We start from the raw sequence: 20,409 nt of genomic DNA on the forward strand, positions 1-20,409 counted from the left end.
TCCTCTCCCTGAGCCTCGGTGTCTTCAGCTCTAAAATGGGATACATGATCCCTTCCTCCCCAGACTGCTGCGAGCTGAATGAAAACTTACGCAGTTTGCAAGCCCAGCGCCTGGCCGCTGGCTAAGGCTGTGAGGGCGGTCAGTGTTTCACCGCTGGAGGAGCAAGAGACTTTGACACTGCCCAGCGCGGTCCAATGACAACAGCATACAAACCACACGGATCATTTTAAATTTTCTAGTAGACACATTTTAAAAAGGTAAATAGAAATAGGAGAAATTAATTTTAATAATACAGTTTGTTTAGCCCAACATATCCAAAATAGTATCATTTCAACGTGGAATCAATATAAAAAATCATTTATGGGATATTTTGCATTTTCTCTTTTGCAATAAATCTTTGAAATCTGATGTGTAGGTGACGCCCGCAGCATATCTCAATTCAGATGTAAATTTTTATTGGAAATATTTCATCTGTATTTAGGTTTCCGAAAATTCACTGTTGAAAAGGTAGATTCTTAAACCCAAGTTGTTCCAAACATACTTGAGAATTTTTCAGTAATGGAATTGGGTATCAGCTTTTAAATTTCATTTTAAAGTAATTAAAGCTAAATATGATAAAATTAAGAATTCAGTTCCTCAGTCACAGTAGCCGTATGTGGCTAGAGGCTGCAACCAAAGCCAGTCTCCCCATAATTTCCATACGCCGCCTATCCTGCAGAACAGCTGCAGAAATCTGCAGACGGGAATCAAGTCCCTCCAGGTTGGGCCAGGTGTTTCCTTGTTCCTCTAGGACCTCCTCTTCCTGCCCCTCTTTCATCACAATTAGTCAGTGCATCCTCTTAGAGTGCAACACCTGTTCCAAGATGGGACCATCACCTCCCTCATTCTACAGCTTATGCCTCTGTTAATGCAGCCAGAGGGATTGCATCACAGCGGCTCTCTAGTGCTTGCCAAGAGCATAGATGATCTTTCCAGCTTCCTTGAGGCCGGCAGTCAGGAAGTCCCCTCCAGGCCAGAAACACTGCCGGCCCTACCCCCACATCCCGACTTAGTGTGGCCCAGGGCTCGCACTCTCTCTTCTGTTTCTGTTTCTTAGCTCACACATGTACACTTACACATACTCACTCACCCCCGCTGAGCAGTTTCCATGACAACTGTGGAGACAAAGCCGGACCCGGGGCAGGGTGGGTGAGGGCAGCATTTGGGGATGCCCTGTCAGGAAGGGGCAGAGTGGCCTGCTAGGGGCAATGGCCTAGAGACCCCAGAGAGGGTGAGGGAGGGCGGCTGACCTTCCCAGCACAGTGCCCCGCTGTGGGGAGGCCCCTCCAGCGCAGTCCCTGAGAGAGGAGGGCCGTGTCAGTGGGGCTTGGCTTTAGGATTGTACAGAAGTGACGCACCACATCTCAGAGATGGGGGACCTAGAAAACCTCTCCTGCTGCCTTGTGCCATCCATGGGGACCCTGGCAGGGGTGGCAGGAGGCGCCAAGGGCCCTGGGCTTGGAACCAGACAGCTGGGATTGAGTCAGAGCCCTGCCAGGGAGCAGGGGGGACCCTGGGCAAGTCACTTCGCCTTTGGGAACTTGGCTGCCCCAGTCTGTGGAAGGGGCTCTTGGGGCCTAACGTTCAGGGTCATAGGGAGGGTGGGACAGTGCGAGGTGCTATAGAGAGTTCAGTGCAGAGAGCTGCTCCCGCTAGGATGCACCTGGACGCCTGACAGTAACCATGACAACAGCAACACCAGCAATAGATACCTACGGTTACAGAAGCCACATCCAACATAAACCCGGACACTTCCTATGGGCCAGGCACCATTGTCAGCATGTCCCTGTGTCGCCAGGTTGAATCCTAAGTGCTGTGAGGCGATGGACACGGTCTCCACTGCACACAGAGGGCGCCGAGCACAGGAGGTTGGGCCAGGCTCAAGGTCACACAGGCACCGAGTGGCAGGCTCGGTTGTGAACCAGGCTGTCTGCCTCTGGTCTAACTGCCTCCCGGATCTGCATTTGTCATCTTTTTCGTGCTCTTCCCTCCTGTCCCTGCAGGGGCCCGAAGGCAAGTCAGGGAGGCAAGGTGAGAAGGGCCGGACCGGAGCCAAGGTAGGTCCCCTCCTGCCCCGAGGGGCCAAGTCCTCCCTCCCCCTGCCCCCCACCCCCAGTGGCTGCTGCTGGGACTCGCTGACAGCTTGTCTCTCTCCTGCTGCAGGGTGCCAAGGGCTACCAAGGACAGCTGGGGGAGATGGGCGCCCCTGGAGACCCTGGACCCCCTGGCACCCCAGGCCCTAAGGGGTCCCGGGGCAGCCTGGGACCAACGGTGAGGACTCTCGGGCTGGGGCGGGGAGTCAGGCGTGGAATAGAGGGGACCGAGGGCAGAAAAGGAGGCACCAGGTCCCTCTGTACTGGTGTCACCCCCCCCCTCACTAGGGGCTGGACACCTGGGTGTTCGTTGTCACATGAATCACGGATCCCTTTGGGAACCTGCAGAAAGCTACAGTTCCCCTCACCCCGAAAAGTATATACAACACAAAGTATTTCTTATAATTTAAAGGGGTGTGTGGGTTTCCTGCAGCCCCCTGTGGACCCAGATTTATAAGCCCTGCTGTATTGGGGTGGGGACAGGGGACCAGAATCTTGGGGGTTTTCTCACCGGAAATAGATTCCCGAGGATCAGGGCGACGCCGCTGTGGGTGCTGGGATGACCCCTGAGGGTCTCCCAGGGCACGGCTGGGCCGCCCTGAAGGCAGGGCCGGAAGGGTTTGACACCTGCAGGGAGGCGAAGACCCCAAGGGGAAGCAGGGGCGGGGACAGAGGAGGGTGACGTGGCACCTCCAAGCTGGCTGTATGTGGCAATGAGCACCATGCTGGCCGTGGCATTTACCCCTTTCTGTGGTTAAATGCTCCTCTGTGGCTGATACCAAGCTGCCCACGCGGCGTCACTGCGGAGCTGGGGGAGACACTCGGTGACACTCCATTACATAGCGTTGCCCCCACGCAGGTACAGGACATGCCAGTGACCTCGGGAGCGTGGGTAGTAGGAAAACGATTAGGAAGAGATACGTTTTGAATGTTAGCTTTGTTTTTAATAAAATCAATTTAACTGTATGTCCATAAAATTTAATTTTTAATGACGTCTCTGTTTAACTGGCTTGTAAAAGTGCTGAAAATTTAGCAATCAGCTGTCTTGAAGCTCTGGAGCCTGGAGGGGAGAGGCGGGCATAGGGGCGGGGGACTCCAGGGTGACGCCGCCTGCCTTCCGCCTTGGTTCTGGGCAGCGTGGACGTGCCAGGCTGCTGGCCGAGCAGGGCTGGAGCCTGTGGGAGAGACTGCCTGTGTCCCCGCCGTGACAGCCACGTCCGTACCAACTAGCGTCTCCTCCTCTTGCAGGGTGCTCCGGGACGGATGGGGGCCCAAGGAGAACCGGGACTGCCTGGTTACGATGTAAGCAGATGCCACCTCAAAGCCGTCTTGCCTCCCCTACCCCAAGTCTGTCCTGCAGGCCTGGACCCAGGCCCCCCTCCCAGCTGAGGGCCGGCCCCTGGGCCACTGAAGATGTGGGGTCTCACCTGCCCCAGGGAGCCCCTGGGCCCATAGTGGAGGTGGCCGGGGCGGCCAGAGCGGGATCAGCCACCCCCGACCCTCCTGCAGGGCGGGGGCTCACGTGCCTCCTGGGGCCCTGTGGTGCTCTCTGCAAGGGAATAGCCGCAGCTCATGTTTGCATCCAAGCTGGCACCTCCTTAGAGGTGACTGGGCCAAACCCCAGTTACACCTCCTGGGAGGCCAGGGCTCAGAGAGGGACAGGATTACTCAGAAAGGGAAACTGAGGCTCGGGAGGACTGACAGCTTGTTAAGTCTCGAGGCGGGGTCCTGGCCCTGGTCTTCAGGGCTCTAGATCCAGTGTCTGAAGGAGATGCAGCAGGGAGGGAGGCCGGGGAAGGAAAACAGAGCGGGGCAAAGAAGGCCTGGAGAGAGGGGCGCTGGGGGCCGAGGGAGGTGTCCGCGCCTGCAGTCCTGGCCGCAGCCTGGGGCGGTCTGTCACAGCAGGCATTTTGCCCCTGCTCCTGTCCCTGCCCCAGAGGACAAAGCTGGCTCTTCCCAGCTCTCCTCCACGTCTGCTCCAGGGCAGGGCGGCCAGGGCCTCAACCATCGAAACTACAACACCTCTGAGGGGCCCAGAGAGGCACAAGACTTGCTCAGAGCCACACAGCAAGTTGGGGCAAAGCTGGGACCCAATTTTGCAGCCCAATGTCCCCATCTCTGAGTCTCCATCCTTTATACCCCTTGAGCCCTCACTCCCTCTCCTCTCCCTATCTGTGTTCCTGCAGGGACACAAAGGCATCATGGGACCCCTTGGACCTCCTGGACCAAAAGGCGAAAAGGTGGGTGTTTGGTCCGGGGGAGCAGCTGGGCCCAGTGTCCTGGGCCGAGGTCAGCTCCGGGCCAGCAGGCACGAGCCCCTGGGATACCTGTGGCTGGGGAAGCCGCGGCTCACCCCTGCTCACACCGTGGCCAGCCGGGGCAGCCCCCAAGGCCAGCGTCGCCGCTGCCGTGCCCAGCAGGCGGGAGCCATTGGATCCACGTTCAACACCACGTGTGGGCTGTTGTCTCCTGCCGCGCACCGGAACAGCAGTGCAGTCCCTGTCCCCGTGGGGCTTACAGTCAAGAAGGGGAGATGGACGTCAGTCACGCAGTGACTGACACCATAATTCCATCATCTACGTGTGCATGGAACGAGGTCCCCGGCGAGAGTGAGGAGAGACTGCTGGGCAGGGCGAGGGCTTGGCTAGGATGGAGAGCAAGGAGCCCCGAAGGTCAGGGCCAAGGAAGTCACCACCGGGGCAGAGGGGCAGTTGTGTCCCTTCCCCACCCCTGTGGCTCCAGATTCGGTAGACGAGGAGCCTCAGTGACCGTGGGACCCTGCCCCACTGTGCAGGTGGGGACAGGGAAGGCCAGAAGTTCCAAGGCGTCGGCCCTGCGTCCCATCCCAAGGCAGCACCAAGCTGGCCCAAGAACCCAAGTGTCTGAGTCCTACATTGGAGGATCCAAGTCCCCCCCAACCCTCCTTCTTGTCCCCTCCCCCACTGCTCAGCCAGAGCCTCCGCGCAGGCAGGCGGCCACCCCGCCGGCCACCCCGCCGGCCACCCCACCGCTGCTGCTGTCTCTTGCCCGCCGCCTGCCCCCCCAGCCCTCCTTTCTTTTGCTGAGTCAACTTCTCACTAACTAAGCTGCGCGGTCAGTGAATCACGCCCTCCTGGCTTGCTGTCCAGCCGGCCCCTTCCTCCTGCCTGGAGGAGCACAGATCTGCCATCAGAGTGGCCACGGGTTCCAGCACATTCCGCAGGAAGCTGCAGATGGTGCCACTCGGCACCCCGAGCCCCTCCTGGCCCTCATGATCTGCCAGGGCTGGCACAGGAGGGGTTAACAAGGATCCTAAAACAAGGAGGAGGCCAGTGGGCTCGGGGCCATGTACGGCACTAGCAGCAGTCCCTGTGGCTGCCGAGAGTGGAGCCCTGACCCCAAATCTGCCCTAAGTTCTCGGGGACCACGATGGATCCCCAGGGTTCCCTGAGCCTCGATTGCCTCATCTGTTAAGCGGTGGGGACCTTAACGAGGCTGCGGGGGACGCCACATACACGCCAGGCAGATGCATTTTCTGACTTACGAGGTGTCATCACACTGGTTGGTTCCTCCGGCTCTCCAGGTGTGTACGGAGGACGCTGTGTGCTCCGGGCCGAGCTAGGGGCTGGGATGATGCTCTAAAGGGCTCAGAAATAGAAATAGTCTCTCGAACGAACAGCCAAGCGCCCGCTGAACGGGAAGAGAGAGCAGGGTCCCGGGAAGACCTCCCGGACCACACAGCCTTGTGCAAAGCTCCCCCATAGTTCTCCTACAACCCCTTGTGGAGGTGTCATTGTTCTGCATGACAGGTGGGGAAACTGAGTCTCCATGGAGCTCAGTGAAGCTCAGAATCAGCAGGTGGAGGTGGCAGGGCCGGGATCCCTTCTGTCTGACGCCAGGCCCTGCTCCCCTAACCAAACCCAGGCCCGAGATGAGGCACCAACACGCCGTTGAACCTGAACGCCCCCGTGGGGCGCGTGTCCACAGAGCTGGGGGGCCAGAGGGACGGGACGAGACTGGGGATAGGGTGGGTGGGTGGGGAGAGTGTATCACCAGCTTTCTGGTGCTAAAAACGCACCCCTAAACTTCATCCACAATGTGGGGACCAACACAGCTGGCTTTTGGCCCAGACCACCCCTCGATTCCTGAGTGGCCTTGGCTGAGACCCTCCCTTCCCCAGGCCTCAGTTTCCCCATCTTTATAGCATGGGCAACACTCCCGCAGCGTAGGGGCGCCGTGTGGATTCTGGGCAACAGTGTATGAAACAAAGCCCAGGACGTGCCTGGCAGAGCACGCTAGGGAAACACGGGCCCCCCCGCAGTGGACCGGGCGCTGGGTCAGAGACCCGTACAGAGGGGGCAGGGAGGACAGGGAATCCCCGCTCCCTGGGCCACCCCGGTACATCTGGCTCTAGGCCTCAGGCCAAGCCCCGCCTGCCTTCAGCCTCCGCCTGGGGGCCCCGGGCCAAGGTGTTACAGCCACCAGCCCTCAGAGCTGACCGACCAGGGATGATGGCCCGTGCTCCGGCCCCAGGGACACGTTCCCCCTCTCCTGCCTCTTGGGGCTCCCCTTCGAGCCCTGTGGACAACAGGGGGGCTCAGGAGTGTTCTGGCTTGAGCCCCCTGCCCAGAAGGGGCCCCAGGGGAGGGGACACCAGTTTTCTTGGCTGGAGTCTTCTGAACCCTGCGGTTCTGTCATTTGCTGATCAGCTTACACCGTCCCTGTAGCTGGCAAGTGGCATCTGTCCAGCCACCTTGACGGCCACCTCCTGACCTCTTGGTGGCCATGGCATCAGGATGCCAGCTCAGAACTCTGCTCTCCCCTCATCTGTCTCTGGCCACATGCCTGTGACACATCCTCACTCCTGTCATTGTCATCAGCTACAGCAATTTTAGTGGCCACCTACTGAGCCCCACTGTGTGCGCAGCATCGAGCCACACGCATAACAGAGTCCTCAGCACAGCCGGGAAGGCGGCCCAGCCTCACTCTGCACGCAGGAAACCGTCTCATGGACAAGCCCCCCAAGCTGGCTGGCTGCCGAGTGCCACGGGGGCCTTCTGTGGCGGGGTGGGGGTTCGTCCTAAATCTGGCTCTTTGGCCACTTCTCCCCAGCAAGGACCAGAGACTCTTTGATTGAGGGTGAATAACAAGGCAGGTCACTCGCCCCTCTGTGCCTTGTTGTCCTCATCTGTAAAACGGGATGATGCTGTGAGGATGCCCACATGTGCCCACGTGTGGCAGCTGTTGGAATTACTCGTGTTCCCTGCCAGGCACCGTGCGATCCTCACCACCCCCTGCGCCCCACCCCACCGGTCCCCCAACCCCAGCTGGGAGCTCAGAGGCAGGAAGGGGCGGGGTGAAGGTCTGAAGGTTCAGGAGCTGGTCCCTTGCAAAGCCCGTGTGTGTACCTGGCCCCCGGGCTGCCCGGCCCTGCGCAGGCTCCCTCAGCTCCAGGGGGCAGCTGTGGGGGCCCAGCGGGGTGGAGGGCACCCAGCTCCCTCCTGTGTTCCGCAGTCCTGGCTCCGCACCACACCTGGGTCTGGCTCAGACGCGCCCACCCTTCCCTCGCCGGCCTCGGTTTCCCTGTCTGTAACCCCAAGCAGGCTGGACTCCGTCTCTGATGAAGCCCTTTCCACCTGGAGTTCCAAGTTCCTGAGCAGGTGGTTTGTCCTAAAACTGGTTCTGTGTCCACAGGGGGAGCAGGGCGAGGATGGCAAGGCCGAGGGGCCCCCCGGGCCGCCTGGAGATCGGGTAAGCGCCCCCGGCCCCGGGACTGTGTGGGGCTGGCAGGGCCAGCATCCTCTGCACCTGGTGGCCCAGACTGCGCTCTTGTCCTTGTCATTCAGGGCCCTGTGGGTGATCGAGGGGACCGCGGGGAACCGGGGGACCCTGGATACTCGGTAAGTATCAGTGTTCCTACCTGCTGGCGGGATCAGGAGTGTCAGGGACGGTGACACTCGGTTAGAAAGAGCAAGAACTTCCCGGCTCCTGCCCTGCCCAGCCCCTCCAAGGTGAGCCCTCTCACCTGTCTCTCTTTGCTTCCAGGGGCAGGAGGGTGTGCCAGGCCTCCGTGGAAAGCCAGGCCAGCAGGGCCAACCCGTGAGTGGCACTTCCTGTCCCATCCCCTGTCCCACCCTGATGGGGGTGGGGCAGCGGGAATTCAAAAACTGGGCACTTTAAAGCTTAAAGGGACCCTCTCTGTAGGAAAGCTTGGGGCAGCCATTCTGGTTTCTCCTGCCCTGACCCTGGGGGCACCCCCAGAGCCTGCACCCCCAAACCCCTCCCCACCCTCCCCCTCCAGGCGGAGACTGGCCACCCTCCCCGGGAGAGAGTCCTGGGGCTGCCTTGCGTCATCTCACCTTGGTTTGCAGGGGCATCCGGGACCCCGGGGGCGGCCGGGACCCAAAGGATCGAAAGGTGCAGAGGTAAGAGGGTGAATGTTCACCAGAGAAACTGAGTCCCAGGGATGGGAGGAGCCTGGCCCAAGGTCACACGGCCAGTGGGAGGCAGGGCAGGAGGGGAGGCCCACCGTGAGCCCTGCAGGGTGTCTCTGGCCAGGATCCCACTTCCCCTCAAACAGCCTGAGGGAGGAGGGACAATCAGCCCATTTTCTGGGTCCCAGGAGAGGAGAAGGCCCCCCCCCCCCCCCGCCTGTGTGAGGTCAGCTGGTGGACTTGAACCCAGGGCAGGCACGAGGCAGGCCTCTCTCTGCCACAGCACACGGTAGAAAGAGAAGAGGTTGAGAAGGGAAGTGGGGGTCTGGAGAGAGACAAGGGTGCAGGAGGAACTTCCTGCCTTGGACCCAGGGCCCCCGCACCTCCCTCGGCCAAGGTCAGGCCGGTGCTGTTAACGCCCCTCCCCCACCATCCCCTCCACCTGCATCCTCTCCAGGGTCAGATGGAGCCGTGGGCGGGGGCTCCGACCAGGAGATGGTCAAGGCCAGGGCCTCTGCGTATAGGAGCCAGTGAGGGGACCCCAGGGCCCAGAGCAGCCTCCGTGACAGCACTGGCAGGTCCCCAGGCTGCCCCTGGCCCTGGGCTGCCAAGCCAGCATGCTTGGGCCCTTGTGTGGAACTAGATGCTCACACAGAGCCGGCATCCTCTCAGTGGCTCCTTCCAGAGCCCCGAGGGCCCTGCACCTCCTCCCGGCAGCCTCCATCACGTGGCCCTTGATTTTTCAGGGACCAAAGGGAAAGCAAGGCAAGGCCGGGGCACCAGGCCGGAGGGGCGTCCAGGTGAGTAACCGCAGCTGCTGCTTTCCCGCCAGCCGCCCTGCCCTCCCTGGACACCCTCACCAGCTTCCTGTGTACCCCCAGGGCCTGCAGGGGCTGCCGGGCCCCCGGGGCGTGGTGGGGAGACAGGGCCCCGAGGGCATCGCTGGACCAGATGGGCTTCCTGGCAGGGACGGGCGAGCAGGACAGCAGGTAAGCAGGGCTTGGCGTTAACAGATGGCGTCTCCAGTTGGGATGAGGCGTGGGGGCACTTCCACGGGCCATGGGCCAGAGGGGCTGCTTCAGAAACCTGGGAGGGGCAGAGCAGCATGTCCAGGGGTTTCCTGGGAGGCACTGGGGTGGGCAGTGGTGGCATCCCTCAGGCCCTGGGGTGTGGGCCTCTGACTGTCACCCCTGCGTGCCGGCCCCTCCCCACTCACAGATCCAGCTCCTCCTGTCCCCTGGCCCTGCCGCCTCACACACAGGCAGTCTGGCCTCCGTCCCGGGCTGTGACTCCTCCCTCCTGCTGCACCCAGAGCTCACCCGGGCTTTGGGCCATCCATCCTCCTGGCCGGCTGTGCCCTGAAACACAGGAGACCCTCCTTTGCTTACTCTCCTTCCAGGGGGAGCAGGGAGACGACGGGGACCCTGGCCCCATGGGCCCTGCTGGGAAGAGAGGAAATCCCGGTGTTGCCGGCTTGCCTGGAGCACAGGGACCCCCAGGATTCAAGGTCAGACACCTCTCCATGCACTCACCTGCCCTCCACCCTTCTTGCTGCCTTGGTGACCGTGGTAGTGATACTGACTATAATGGTACTGACGCTTTGTGTCCAGTGTCCCAGGGCCTGTGGGAAAATATAATACACACTGTTGACCTTTCTCGGGGTTCCCTGCCCCAAGCTTGAACCAGACTTAGAGATAGTTTATCCAGGAAGCGGTAATTCTGCCCCCTGCCAGGCCCTTCAAACCTTCCCCTGGTTGTTGTGTTGTCCACGGGCGCCCTCTTGTGGCCTTTTATGGAACAACATGTTGCCTGTGGCTGGGGCCCTCCAAGGCGTCTTCAGGCTTCCTTGATGACGTCAGTGGGGGAGGCCGCTGTGAACCAGTCTGAGCCAGGGCTGGACACTGAAGGGAAGATGCAGATGGATGACCCAGACATGGTTCTGGCCCTCCCTGAGCCCGAGGTGTAGCTGGGGCAAGGTGGGAGCCCTCGGGGAGGAGGCAGGCAGAGGGGAGATGGCCGTGACCCAGGGAGAAGCGTGCTAGGCAGGAGGAGCAGTGTGAGGAGAGGTTTGGGGGCGGGAACTGCTTGCTGTGGGCAGAAGCAGGAAAGAGGAGAGGCCGTGTGGGACGGGGAGGGGAAGGTAGGACCCTGAGTGCCAGAGTGGGGAAAGAGCCGTTCCTCCTCAGGAGCCTGAAGTTGTGCCCACCCCTCCACCCCTCCACCAGGCCTCCGTCTGTTGCCGCAGCGTCCTGAGATCTCTGGGGACCCTGTGGAATCACTGTTCTGCCTCTCCTAGGTCCCCTGCCCCCAACCCTTCTCCCCTTTAACTGATCATTTCGGTGTGTTTCTTTAAGGGTGAAAGTGGGTTACCGGGACAGCTGGGTCCCCCTGGCGAGCGAGGGACAGAGGGCGGAACAGGGCTTCCTGGGAGCCAGGGGGAGCCTGGATCCAAGGGCCAGCCGGTGAGTGAGTCCCGAGAATGCACCTGCCCACACTCTGACACGTGCACACATGCATGTACACACACACATTCGTGTGTACACATACATGCACACATTGATGTATACACACACATGCACTCACATGTGCACATACTCTTTTGCACACACAAACGCACAGACCCAGAAGCCACCTCCCTGCTCTGTGGCAAGGGCTGAACGACACACTTTCTGGATACCAGATACCATTCTCCCGCCCCTGAGTTAGGTGGTCAGGGAAGTCTAAAAATGATCTGAGTGATCCTTTCAAAATGAGGAGAGGTGGAACACAGCCAGAACCTGGGCTAGGCTGGCTCCTTGTCCAGAGCTCTTTCTGTACTGCACTGCCTTCAGCGCCCTCTGTCCCAGGGCTAAACTCAATTTGCCTCTGCCTGGAAGAAGAAAGAAGAATGAAGAAAGAACAGATAGGAAAAATAGACAACAGATAGCAAATGGTCTCAGTACTCTAATTAAAAACAGAGATTGTCAGATTGGACGAAGAAGCAAGACCCAACTATATTCTGCTACAAGAAACCCACTTTACATATAAGACACAAATAGATTAAAGTAGAGGTGTGAGAAAAGATATATTGTGCTAACTTCATGCAAAGAAAGCTGGAGTAGCTACTTTAATATCAAACAAAATGGATTTTAGAGTAAAAACTGTTAGTAATAAAAAGGTTATTTCATAATGATAAAGAGGACAATTTACCAAGATGGTGTAGGAATCCTAAATGTTTATGTACCTAATAATCTTCAAACTAAGCAAAAACTGATAAAACTATAAGGGGAAACAGATAAATCCATAATTATAGTGTGGACTCTATAGATTCAACACAATTCCAATCAATGTCTCATTAAGCTTATTGTGTAGAAAATGACAAGCCAATTCTAAAGTTCATGTGGAAATATAAAAGACCTAGAACAACTGAAATAACTTTGAAAAAGAAGAACAAAGTTGGAGAACTAATACTATGTGATTTCTGGGTTTTTTTTTTAACTTTCAAAATATTAAAGGGGTACAAATGCTTTAGGTTACATGGGTCGTTTTATAGTGCTTGAGTCCCAGCTGTAGGTGTGGCCATCCCCCAAATAGCATTCATTGTACCCGTTAAGTAGGTTTTTGCCCCTTCCCTCCTTCCTCCTCTCTTCTGATTGATTTCCACTGCATTTTACTTCCTTCCGTGCACTTGTGTGCTCATCAGTTAGTTCCAATTTAATAGTGAGTACGTGTGCTGTTTATTTTTCCATTCTTGAGATACTTTTCTTAGGAGAATGGTCTCCACTTCCATCCATATTGTTGCAAAAGGTATTAATCATCTTTTTTGAGTAGTACTACCATGACTAGTACTTCACAGTATGTATATACCACATTTTATCAATCCCCTCATAAATGGATTAATAGCACTTGGGTTGATTCCATACCATTGCAATTGTGAATTGTGCTGCAAAGAACATTCGAGAGTGCGGGTGTCTTTTTGATGAAAAATCTTCTTTTTCTTTTGTTAGATACACAATAGTGAGATTGTAGGTCTACTTTTAGTTGTTTGAGGAATCTCCACACTGTTTTCCATAAGGATTATACTAATTTGCAGTCCTACCAACAGTGTATAAGCATTTCTTCCTCTCTGTATTCACACCAGCATCTGTTATTTTGGGACTTTTTAATAAAAGTCATTCTAACTGAGGTAAGGCGATAGCTCATTGTGGTTTTAATTTGCATATCCCTGATGATTAGTGACATTGAGCATTTTTCCATATTCTTATTGGCCATTTGTCTTTCTTCTTTTGAGAAGCTTCTGTTCATGTCTTTTGCCCACTTTTTAATAGGGTTGTTTGTTTTTTTCTTGATGATTTGCTTGAGTTCTTTGTGAAGTCTGGATATTAGCCCTTTATCAGATGTGTAGCTTGCAAATATTTTCTCCCATTCTATAGGTTGTCCACTTGTTCTGTTGATTGTTTCCTCAGCTGTGCAGAAGCTTTTTAGTTTAATCAAATCCCGCTTATTAATTTTTGTTGTTGCCATGATTGCCCTTAGGATCTTAGTCTTAATTCTTCACCTAGACTGATATCTAGAAGAGTTTTTCCTACATTTTCCTCTAGAATTCTTATGGTTTCATGCCTTAGATTAAAGTCTTTTACCCATCTTGAGTTAATTTTTGTGAGTGGTGAGAGGTAGGGGTCCTGTTTCATTCTGCATGTGGCTATCCAATTTTCCCAGCAACATTTATTGAACAGGGCTTCTTTTCCTCAGTGTATATTGTCTGCTTTGTCACAGATCAGTTGGTTGTAGGTAGATGGTTTTATATCTGGATTCTCTGTACTGTTCCATTGGTCTATGTCTCTATTTTTGTACCAAATCCATGCTGTTTTGGTTACTATAGCCTTGTAATAAAGCTTGAAGTCTGGTAATGTGATGTGATTTCAAGACTTATAAACCTACAGTGATCAAGAAAGTGTGGCGTTGCCATAAATATACTAATAGATGAAAAGAACAGAGCCGGGCTGTCATCCCTGGGCTGGGCTCCCCTTCCTCACGTGACAGAGGACATAGGCTTCTGCTCCCTGGAGCCCAGGCTGACCCGTGTCTAGTCCGTCTAGACTGGTCGCCTCTCAGTGGAGTCACTGATGTCCCTGGAGAGGGCAGGAGGCAGGTCTGGGGTCCTGGGCGACTGGCTGGCACCCTACTCCTGACCCCACGTGCCCCCTCTTTTCCTGTTCTCCCCGCAGGGCGACTCTGGTGAGATGGGCTTCCCAGGAATGGCTGGTCTCTTCGGACCCAAGGTACAGACTCGCAGTCCCTACTCTTCTTGTGAGGTCCCATCCATCACCCACTCATACATTTATTCATTCAACAAACATTTACTGAGTACTTACCATGTGGGCAGGAGCACAGCTGGATTCGAGCATGAAAGTCCTCGCCCTCCAACCCCCCATACTTCTGCAGACCTGGCTTCCAGGCCCAGCTCCACCACTTACCTCTTCTGTGCCTCGGGCAAGTCACTTAGTCTCTCTAAGCCTTGGTTTCCTCATCTGTAAAGTGACAATAATAACTGGAGGATTGTTGCAAATACTAAGGCCAGAGGCACACAGCACTGCTAGCACCTGCTAAAATAACCGTGGCTTAGTTCTCCTGGGGCCCCTCAGGTGAGGCCTCTCTTGACAGGGAGGGCGAGGGTGGCTGGCCCCCGGGGGTGAGGGAGCTGCTAGGACCCTCCCCCGGCAGCTGCCCACACAGCCCTTCCTCTGCCTCCCGCAGGGCCCCCCTGGAGACATCGGCTTCAAAGGCATCCAGGGCCCTCGGGGGCCTCCCGGCTTGATGGTGAGTCCCCTCCCTGCGGGGACATCAGCTGCCTGGACACGTGTCCTTGTCCTCCTCTTGTTCCTCCACTCTTGAGCGCCCTCTGCCCACCGTCCTCATTCCCTACCGCACACCTTTGCTCATTGGTCCCTGCCGCTGGGCCGCTGTCCCTCCCCACTTCTGCCCCTGTTCACTTCACCCCACTCTTGATGGAGGGCTCAGGAGACGCGTGGCCTGGTCCCTGCATGAGGCGGTCTCCCCTGCGCCCCCGAGCGACACTCAGGCTGCCATCCGCCCTGCTGTCTCTGCGACTCTGTTCCCAGGCTCTGGAACAAGGATACATGAGCCTTTCTGTCTCCTTTAGGGAAAAGAAGGCATCATCGGGCCCCTCGGAATCCTGGGACCTTCCGGACTCCCGGTACGTGCAGGGGGCTGGGCAGGAAGACTGCTGGGTCCCTTTGCCTTCCCAGCTCCAGATTGTCTCTGTGACCCAAGGCCAGTCTGAGCCTCAGTTTCCCCATCTGGGAAATGGCGCTTCCCCTCTGAGCCGTATCTCACTGGACTGTGGTTTGTTGCAGGGTCCGAAGGGTGACAAAGGCAGCCGCGGGGACTGGGTGAGTGCATGGGCCCGGGGCAGCGCTGCAGGGGTGCGGAAGGGGTGGGCTGTTGGGGTGGGCATGGCTCAGCCTGGTCCCCTAATCCTGTCTCCCCACTTCTGTCTCCCTCCAGGGATTGCAAGGTCCGAGGGTGAGTGGGCTGGGCTGGGGGGCTGGAGGGCGGGCACTCCTGGCTGTCCTCCCCATGACTGCTGACGTCCCCGGGTGTGTCCTTTCCCGCTGGACCTCCATCCCCCCCATCTGTCCCCATCTGTGCCAGGGGAACCATTGTCCCTGGGTCCCCGGTCTGCTTGGAGAGTGCTGGGGTCTGGTGATGGAAGGCCTTGTGGACCAGGGCCTCACTCTTCTTCTCTTCCTCCAGGGCCCTCCCGGCCCGAGAGGGCGGCCCGGCCCCCCGGTAGGTGACTGAGTGCTGGGTGCACCTTGGGCTCCTGGGGCAGGCGGGCGGGTTCTTTTGGATGAGCCCCAAGGCCTTGCAGGCCAACTAGGCCGTAACCCTGACTCTCACAGGACTCACACACTTCTTGTAGCCCACAGGCTTCTAGGAGAGTGTAGGCCAGTCCCGGAGGGCCGGGCTCTGGAGTGGGGGTGTGTAGGCCAGCCCTGGGGGTGTCATCCAAGCCTTCAGGAGAGCAGGGACCAGCTTGGCAGGCCCTGCTGTCCTTTGACAGCCTCCCCCATCATCTGGCAGGCTCTGGGACTCCAGCCCAGGGTCCCCCTGTCAAACACTGACCCCCCGTCTTCTTTTGCAGGGTCCTCCAGGGAGTCCTATCCACTTTGTAAGTTGGAGAACATTCTCTTTTGCCTACTCGGGGTAAGGCCTAGGGGGCGGGAGGTGGGGAGAGGAAGTTGTCCCTCTCTGGCCCTGGTGGCTAGAACCCTAAGCCAGAGAGGGCACCCGGGGATGCCCGTGTCATTTTGTCACTTAGTACTGGAGCCCTGGACCCTGAAGCAACAGAAAGAGCCCTGGGCCAGGAGGCGGGAAATCCAGGATGTGCCCCTGACCATGAACCCAGGAAGATGCTCTGGCCACTGGGTTCCCGGTCCTGCTGTGTCCCCTACACAGATGGGCTGATTGCCGAGGTCTCTGCATCTCAGACTCTGAGAACAAGGAGGGTTGGGCAAGGGAGCAGATTGGGGCCCCTGCCTTCCTCCCTGGTGGGGACCACGGCCCCGTCTGAGAGCAGGGCCCCTCCCAAGCCCTGTGACAAGTCTGTCCGCATTTTACCACTGCACTGGGTGCTGGTTGGCTGTGGGAATCAGGCCCCAGCTGCGTCCCAGGGCATGGCCACGGCGAGAGACTGAGCAGAGCAGGAGCCCTTGGGCCACACGTCACTCAGAATCTTCACTCTTCTCATTCCGCTCTCACTGTCCCTCTCTCTGCACTGTCCTCAAAGACGGAGGGACAGTCCTGGCCTCTTCCTCTGCAGCCTTCCCTTGTCCTTCTCATCAATAAGAAAGATGGCCGGGGGAAAGTGCAGAAATCCAGGAAAAATGGAAAATTGAAGGATTTTGAATTTTTTGATTAATAGCTGCTGTCAATTGAGTGCTTGTTATATGCCAGACCCCACGAGAAGTGCTTTCCCTGTGTTAACTCATGTGTTCCCTTCAACAGTTCTGTGAGACAGTTTTATCACCAGGCCCATTTGCAAGATGAGGGAACTGAGGCAAAGAGAGGTTAAGCATCGTGCCCCAGATTGTGCAGTTAACGGCAGGGCTGGGCCTTGACCCTGAGGGGCTCTGCAAGAGTCTGAACGCTAAGCCTGGGCTTTGGTTGCGTTCGCAGCAAGACTGCAGCTACACTTCTGCCAAGCCCGGTGTTCTGATTGGGCGTGCAAGTGTATATTGGGCCAGTACAGTGCAGGGCAAAGGAGAAACACAGGGTCTGGGGACAGAGAGACGGGGGCCTCCCCAGCCCGCAGACAGAGAGACAAGGACCTCCCCCAGCCTGGGGACAGGGACCTCGGGAGAGCTGACATCTGTAGGGTGGGTAGCAGCCGGGCCTCTCAACCTGTTTGCATAATTGTTTGCTGCAAGTGACTGTCCTGTGCGTGTTAGGATGCTTAGCAAGGTCCCTGGCCTCCAACCATGAGACACAAGTAGTGCCCGTCCCCCAGTTGGATCAACCAAAAATGTCTCAGATACTCCCAGATGTCCCCTAGGGGGCATCGTTGCCCCAAGTTGGAAACTGCTGGTCCAGGCGGTGGCCAGATGGCCATCTGCACGGCAGGGAGGGAGGGAAGCGTTTCCAGGCAGTGGGGGCAGCAGGTGCAGAGGCCCCGTGCTAGCTGGAGCGTGGCATTTAGGGACCTAGAAGTACTGCGGTGTGTCGGGTGCTACAGCACATTTGGGGAGAGGAAAGACAAGGCTTGAGAGTGCAGCCCTCACACTGGGTCTTGAAACCATGTTGAGGAGCTTGAACTTAACCCTGAGGGCAATGGGGAGCTGTGCACGTGTCTGGAGGAAGGGAGTAGCATGGTCAGCTTTGACTCTGTCTGCAAGGGAAGGAAGGACAGAGAGTTCTGCCGAGGACATGTGACTTGGCCGAGATCCTTGCAGGGAAGGTGGGGTGGGATAGGGGGTGATCGGGCCCTGGGGCTCCCACTTGGTGGGTCTGAGGGACCTTGGGGGGGCGGGGGCAGGACATACACCCTGTCTTTTTCCTGCACAGCAGCAAGATGACCTTGGGGCAGCTTTCCAGACGTGGATGGACACCAATGGAGCACTCAGACCAGAGGTACCTCCCGCAGCTTGGCCCACAGGGGGTGGCTTTCTGGGAGAAACACAAATCGTGGTTCACATGTGGTCACTGCCCTCCATGTGGCCTGCGCCGAGCGTGCCAGAACCCTGGTCTGGGCGGCGTCTCACAGCCACAGATGGGGCTTTTTACTAAAGCTTAGCACAGGCAGCAGCAAGTCCAAGGTCCCGCTGCCAGCGCACGCAGAGCAGCGCCAGAGCAAGGCCAGCCACAGGCCCTGAGCCCTTGAGCTTTCCCCAAAGGCCCCCCAGGTCTCCGAGCTCTTGCTGGCCAGAGTCAGGGAGAGACGTTCGCCCGGGCCCAGAGCCCGCAGCAGCTTCCCGGCATTCACCCACTGTTCCAGGAGCAAGAAGCCCACGTCAGCCCACGGGACCCTGCTAAGACCCTGGCCTGGGGTCGACCCAGCTCCAAGACTCCAGGCTGAGAAGGCTCTCATGTGTCCTCTAGTCCGGCTCCTGTTGCCAGCCCCCTTTGCAGCCTTGCCTCCTTCCCGTGATGGGGAACTCACTGCCCCCAGCTCAAGCCTCCTACAAATGTTTCTGTCTGTTCCCTGTGCTGGACGCTGGGGCAGGCAGATGCCGGGTGCCAGGCTTGACTTTCTGAAGGCTCACAGTGTAGGGGGAAAGATAGCAGGGAGAAGCCCCTCAACCTCTATCTAGGGAGGCCAGTGGAAAGACAGGGACACCCAAGACACAGTGCAGGCGAGAAGGGGAGTGTTTCCTTCCGCATCTAGAGGTCAGTTGTGCCACATCCAAAGTGGGCGCCGACCTGCCACGACCCTTAGCACTGTTAGTGAAAGGAGATCCGTTTACGCACCTTCCGGCCCCCCTGCGCCGGCTGTACAGTCGAGTCGGAGTTTACTTCTTGTGCACATAAAACTGATTGGCTTGTTCAGGAGAGAGCTCGGCTGCCTGCCAGGGGCTCTACCCTCTTCCTCTCCCACACGTGGCCCCAAGGTCACCCCACGCCAGGGGAAGAGAGCGTGGAGGATCGTGCCTGAGGGTTTTGGGCCAGGCCATTATGGGGCTTGCGTTGCTCTGCTCCCATTGCATTGGCTGGAGCGCAGAGGGGGCTGGGAGTGTCATCCGTGCGTCCGGGCAGGAGAAGAAACAGATTGGGTGAGCAGCTGCAGTCTCTGACATACACACGCACATACCACCTCTGCGACCCTCCGCCAGAGCAAGGTTTTCTTAGCTCTGCTTTGTAGCTCTGGAGGCTGGGGCTCGAAGTCACGCAGGAGGAATCCGCCTGGTCGGGGAGACCGTGAAGCCTTGACTCCTTAGCACTCTGAGAAGCCCCCCGTCCCGATAGCAGGGACCTGCTCCTTCTCCGAGCTGAAATCGTCCCTCTAGGGCTCGTGCCTGCCAGCCTCAGTTCCATCTCCTGATGCCGCACTGGAGCCCCCAGTGGGAATGGGTGTCCCCCAAGTCCTCTCTGCACCAGGACTCTTTCTGGACAGGGATTTGGGGCCACTCCCCAGTATCCTGTGCACCCCCGTCTGCCTTGCGGGGACCCTGCCTGCCCTGTACCGGAGAACGTGGGCTGACCCTGCCTTCTTCTCGAGCCTCTGGGCCATCGTGGCAGCCCCACCTCCCGCATCTCGTCCCTGGCCCCCAGTTTCTTATTTGCCCCCAGCCATGACCCGGGGACCTCAGCGACATCTCCCAAGCAGTGAGAGCCTGGTGCTGGGGCTGCTGGGACCTCAGGCAGCCCAGGACCTTGGCGCCAATGGCCACCCCTCTCCTCGCGGCAGGGCTACAGCTATCCGGACCGGCTGGTGCTGGACCAGGGAGGGGAGATCTTTAAAACCTTACACTACCTCAGCAACCTCATCCAGAGCATTAAAACGCCCCTGGGCACCAAAGAGAACCCCGCCCGGGTCTGCAGGGACCTGATGGACTGTGAGCAGAAGATGGCGGACGGTGAGGGGGCTTCCTGCCCGGCCGTGGGTGGGGCCGGCCTGGGGGGTTCCAGGAGGAGCCAGGGAAGGTGGAGTTCTTGATTCTCTCCTGTCTCTCTTGGCCAAGGTTTTGTCTCTAGGGAGACAGACATGTGGGTAGTCGTTTATTCATTCAACACACGGTTGCTGAGCCTCACATTGTGCCCAGCCTTGTGCTTCCTGGGGTGGGGGTGTAGTGGGGACCACACAGGAGTGGTCCCACCCTTCCAGAGTCCCCAGGTCCACAAGCCGGAGTGACCATTTGAGTGCAGCGAGATAAGAGCTTTGGCAGAAAAAGCCCCCGAGGGCCCCCAGAGTGCCAGCCCCCAGGGGCCCGGCACAGCAGGGCTTCCCCGCCTGCCCTGGCCTCGCTCACCTCTCTCGTCTGCGAGCTGGGGTGGTACTGTGAGGACGGGCCGTGCAGGCAGGCAGACCTGAGCCCAGCAAGCTGCGGCCCACCCCGAGCCACCTGGCCTCCCCTGCACAGGCGGCTGGGACTATTAGTAGATGGCCGGTTATCCACCCTCCAGCTGCAGGGCCTCGGGCTCCCTGGGAAGCCCACTGGGGAAGCCAGGCGTGAGCAGCGGCGCCTGGCTGAGGGGGTGGAAGTACTGACCCCACCTGCCCCTGGCAGGCCCTAGGAGGAGCCTGAGGCCTTGGAGAATCTACTCGGCTAGATGACCCCTCCGTCCCTGGGGCAAGTGCTCAGCCTCTCTTAACCTCAGTTGTCTCCTCTGTAAAATGGGCACGTCCCAGTTGCAACCTAGGCAAG

General features: G+C 58.0%; 1 protein-coding gene across 1 annotated transcript in view; it reads left to right on the forward strand.

Annotated features, from left to right (window-relative positions):
* Positions 1-20,409, forward strand: part of COL27A1 (collagen type XXVII alpha 1 chain) — a 136,910-nt gene that overhangs the window by 112,386 nt on the left and 4,115 nt on the right. Inside the window, exons 38-58 of the mRNA XM_069476710.1 lie at positions 2,043-2,096; positions 2,203-2,310; positions 3,381-3,434; positions 4,319-4,372; positions 7,806-7,862; positions 7,958-8,011; positions 8,157-8,210; positions 8,483-8,536; positions 9,292-9,345; positions 9,427-9,534; positions 9,945-10,052; positions 10,900-11,007; positions 13,753-13,806; positions 14,282-14,344; positions 14,688-14,741; positions 14,902-14,937; positions 15,053-15,070; positions 15,302-15,337; positions 15,693-15,719; positions 17,612-17,677; positions 19,452-19,620. Coding sequence (XP_069332811.1) covers positions 2,043-2,096; positions 2,203-2,310; positions 3,381-3,434; positions 4,319-4,372; positions 7,806-7,862; positions 7,958-8,011; positions 8,157-8,210; positions 8,483-8,536; positions 9,292-9,345; positions 9,427-9,534; positions 9,945-10,052; positions 10,900-11,007; positions 13,753-13,806; positions 14,282-14,344; positions 14,688-14,741; positions 14,902-14,937; positions 15,053-15,070; positions 15,302-15,337; positions 15,693-15,719; positions 17,612-17,677; positions 19,452-19,620 — 1,390 coding nt within the window. The remainder of the gene's footprint in view (positions 1-2,042; positions 2,097-2,202; positions 2,311-3,380; positions 3,435-4,318; positions 4,373-7,805; positions 7,863-7,957; positions 8,012-8,156; positions 8,211-8,482; positions 8,537-9,291; positions 9,346-9,426; positions 9,535-9,944; positions 10,053-10,899; positions 11,008-13,752; positions 13,807-14,281; positions 14,345-14,687; positions 14,742-14,901; positions 14,938-15,052; positions 15,071-15,301; positions 15,338-15,692; positions 15,720-17,611; positions 17,678-19,451; positions 19,621-20,409) is intronic.

This window comes from Eulemur rufifrons, chromosome 7 (assembly GCF_041146395.1).
Source record: "Eulemur rufifrons isolate Redbay chromosome 7, OSU_ERuf_1, whole genome shotgun sequence".
NCBI classification, from domain to species: Eukaryota; Metazoa; Chordata; class Mammalia; order Primates; family Lemuridae; genus Eulemur; species Eulemur rufifrons.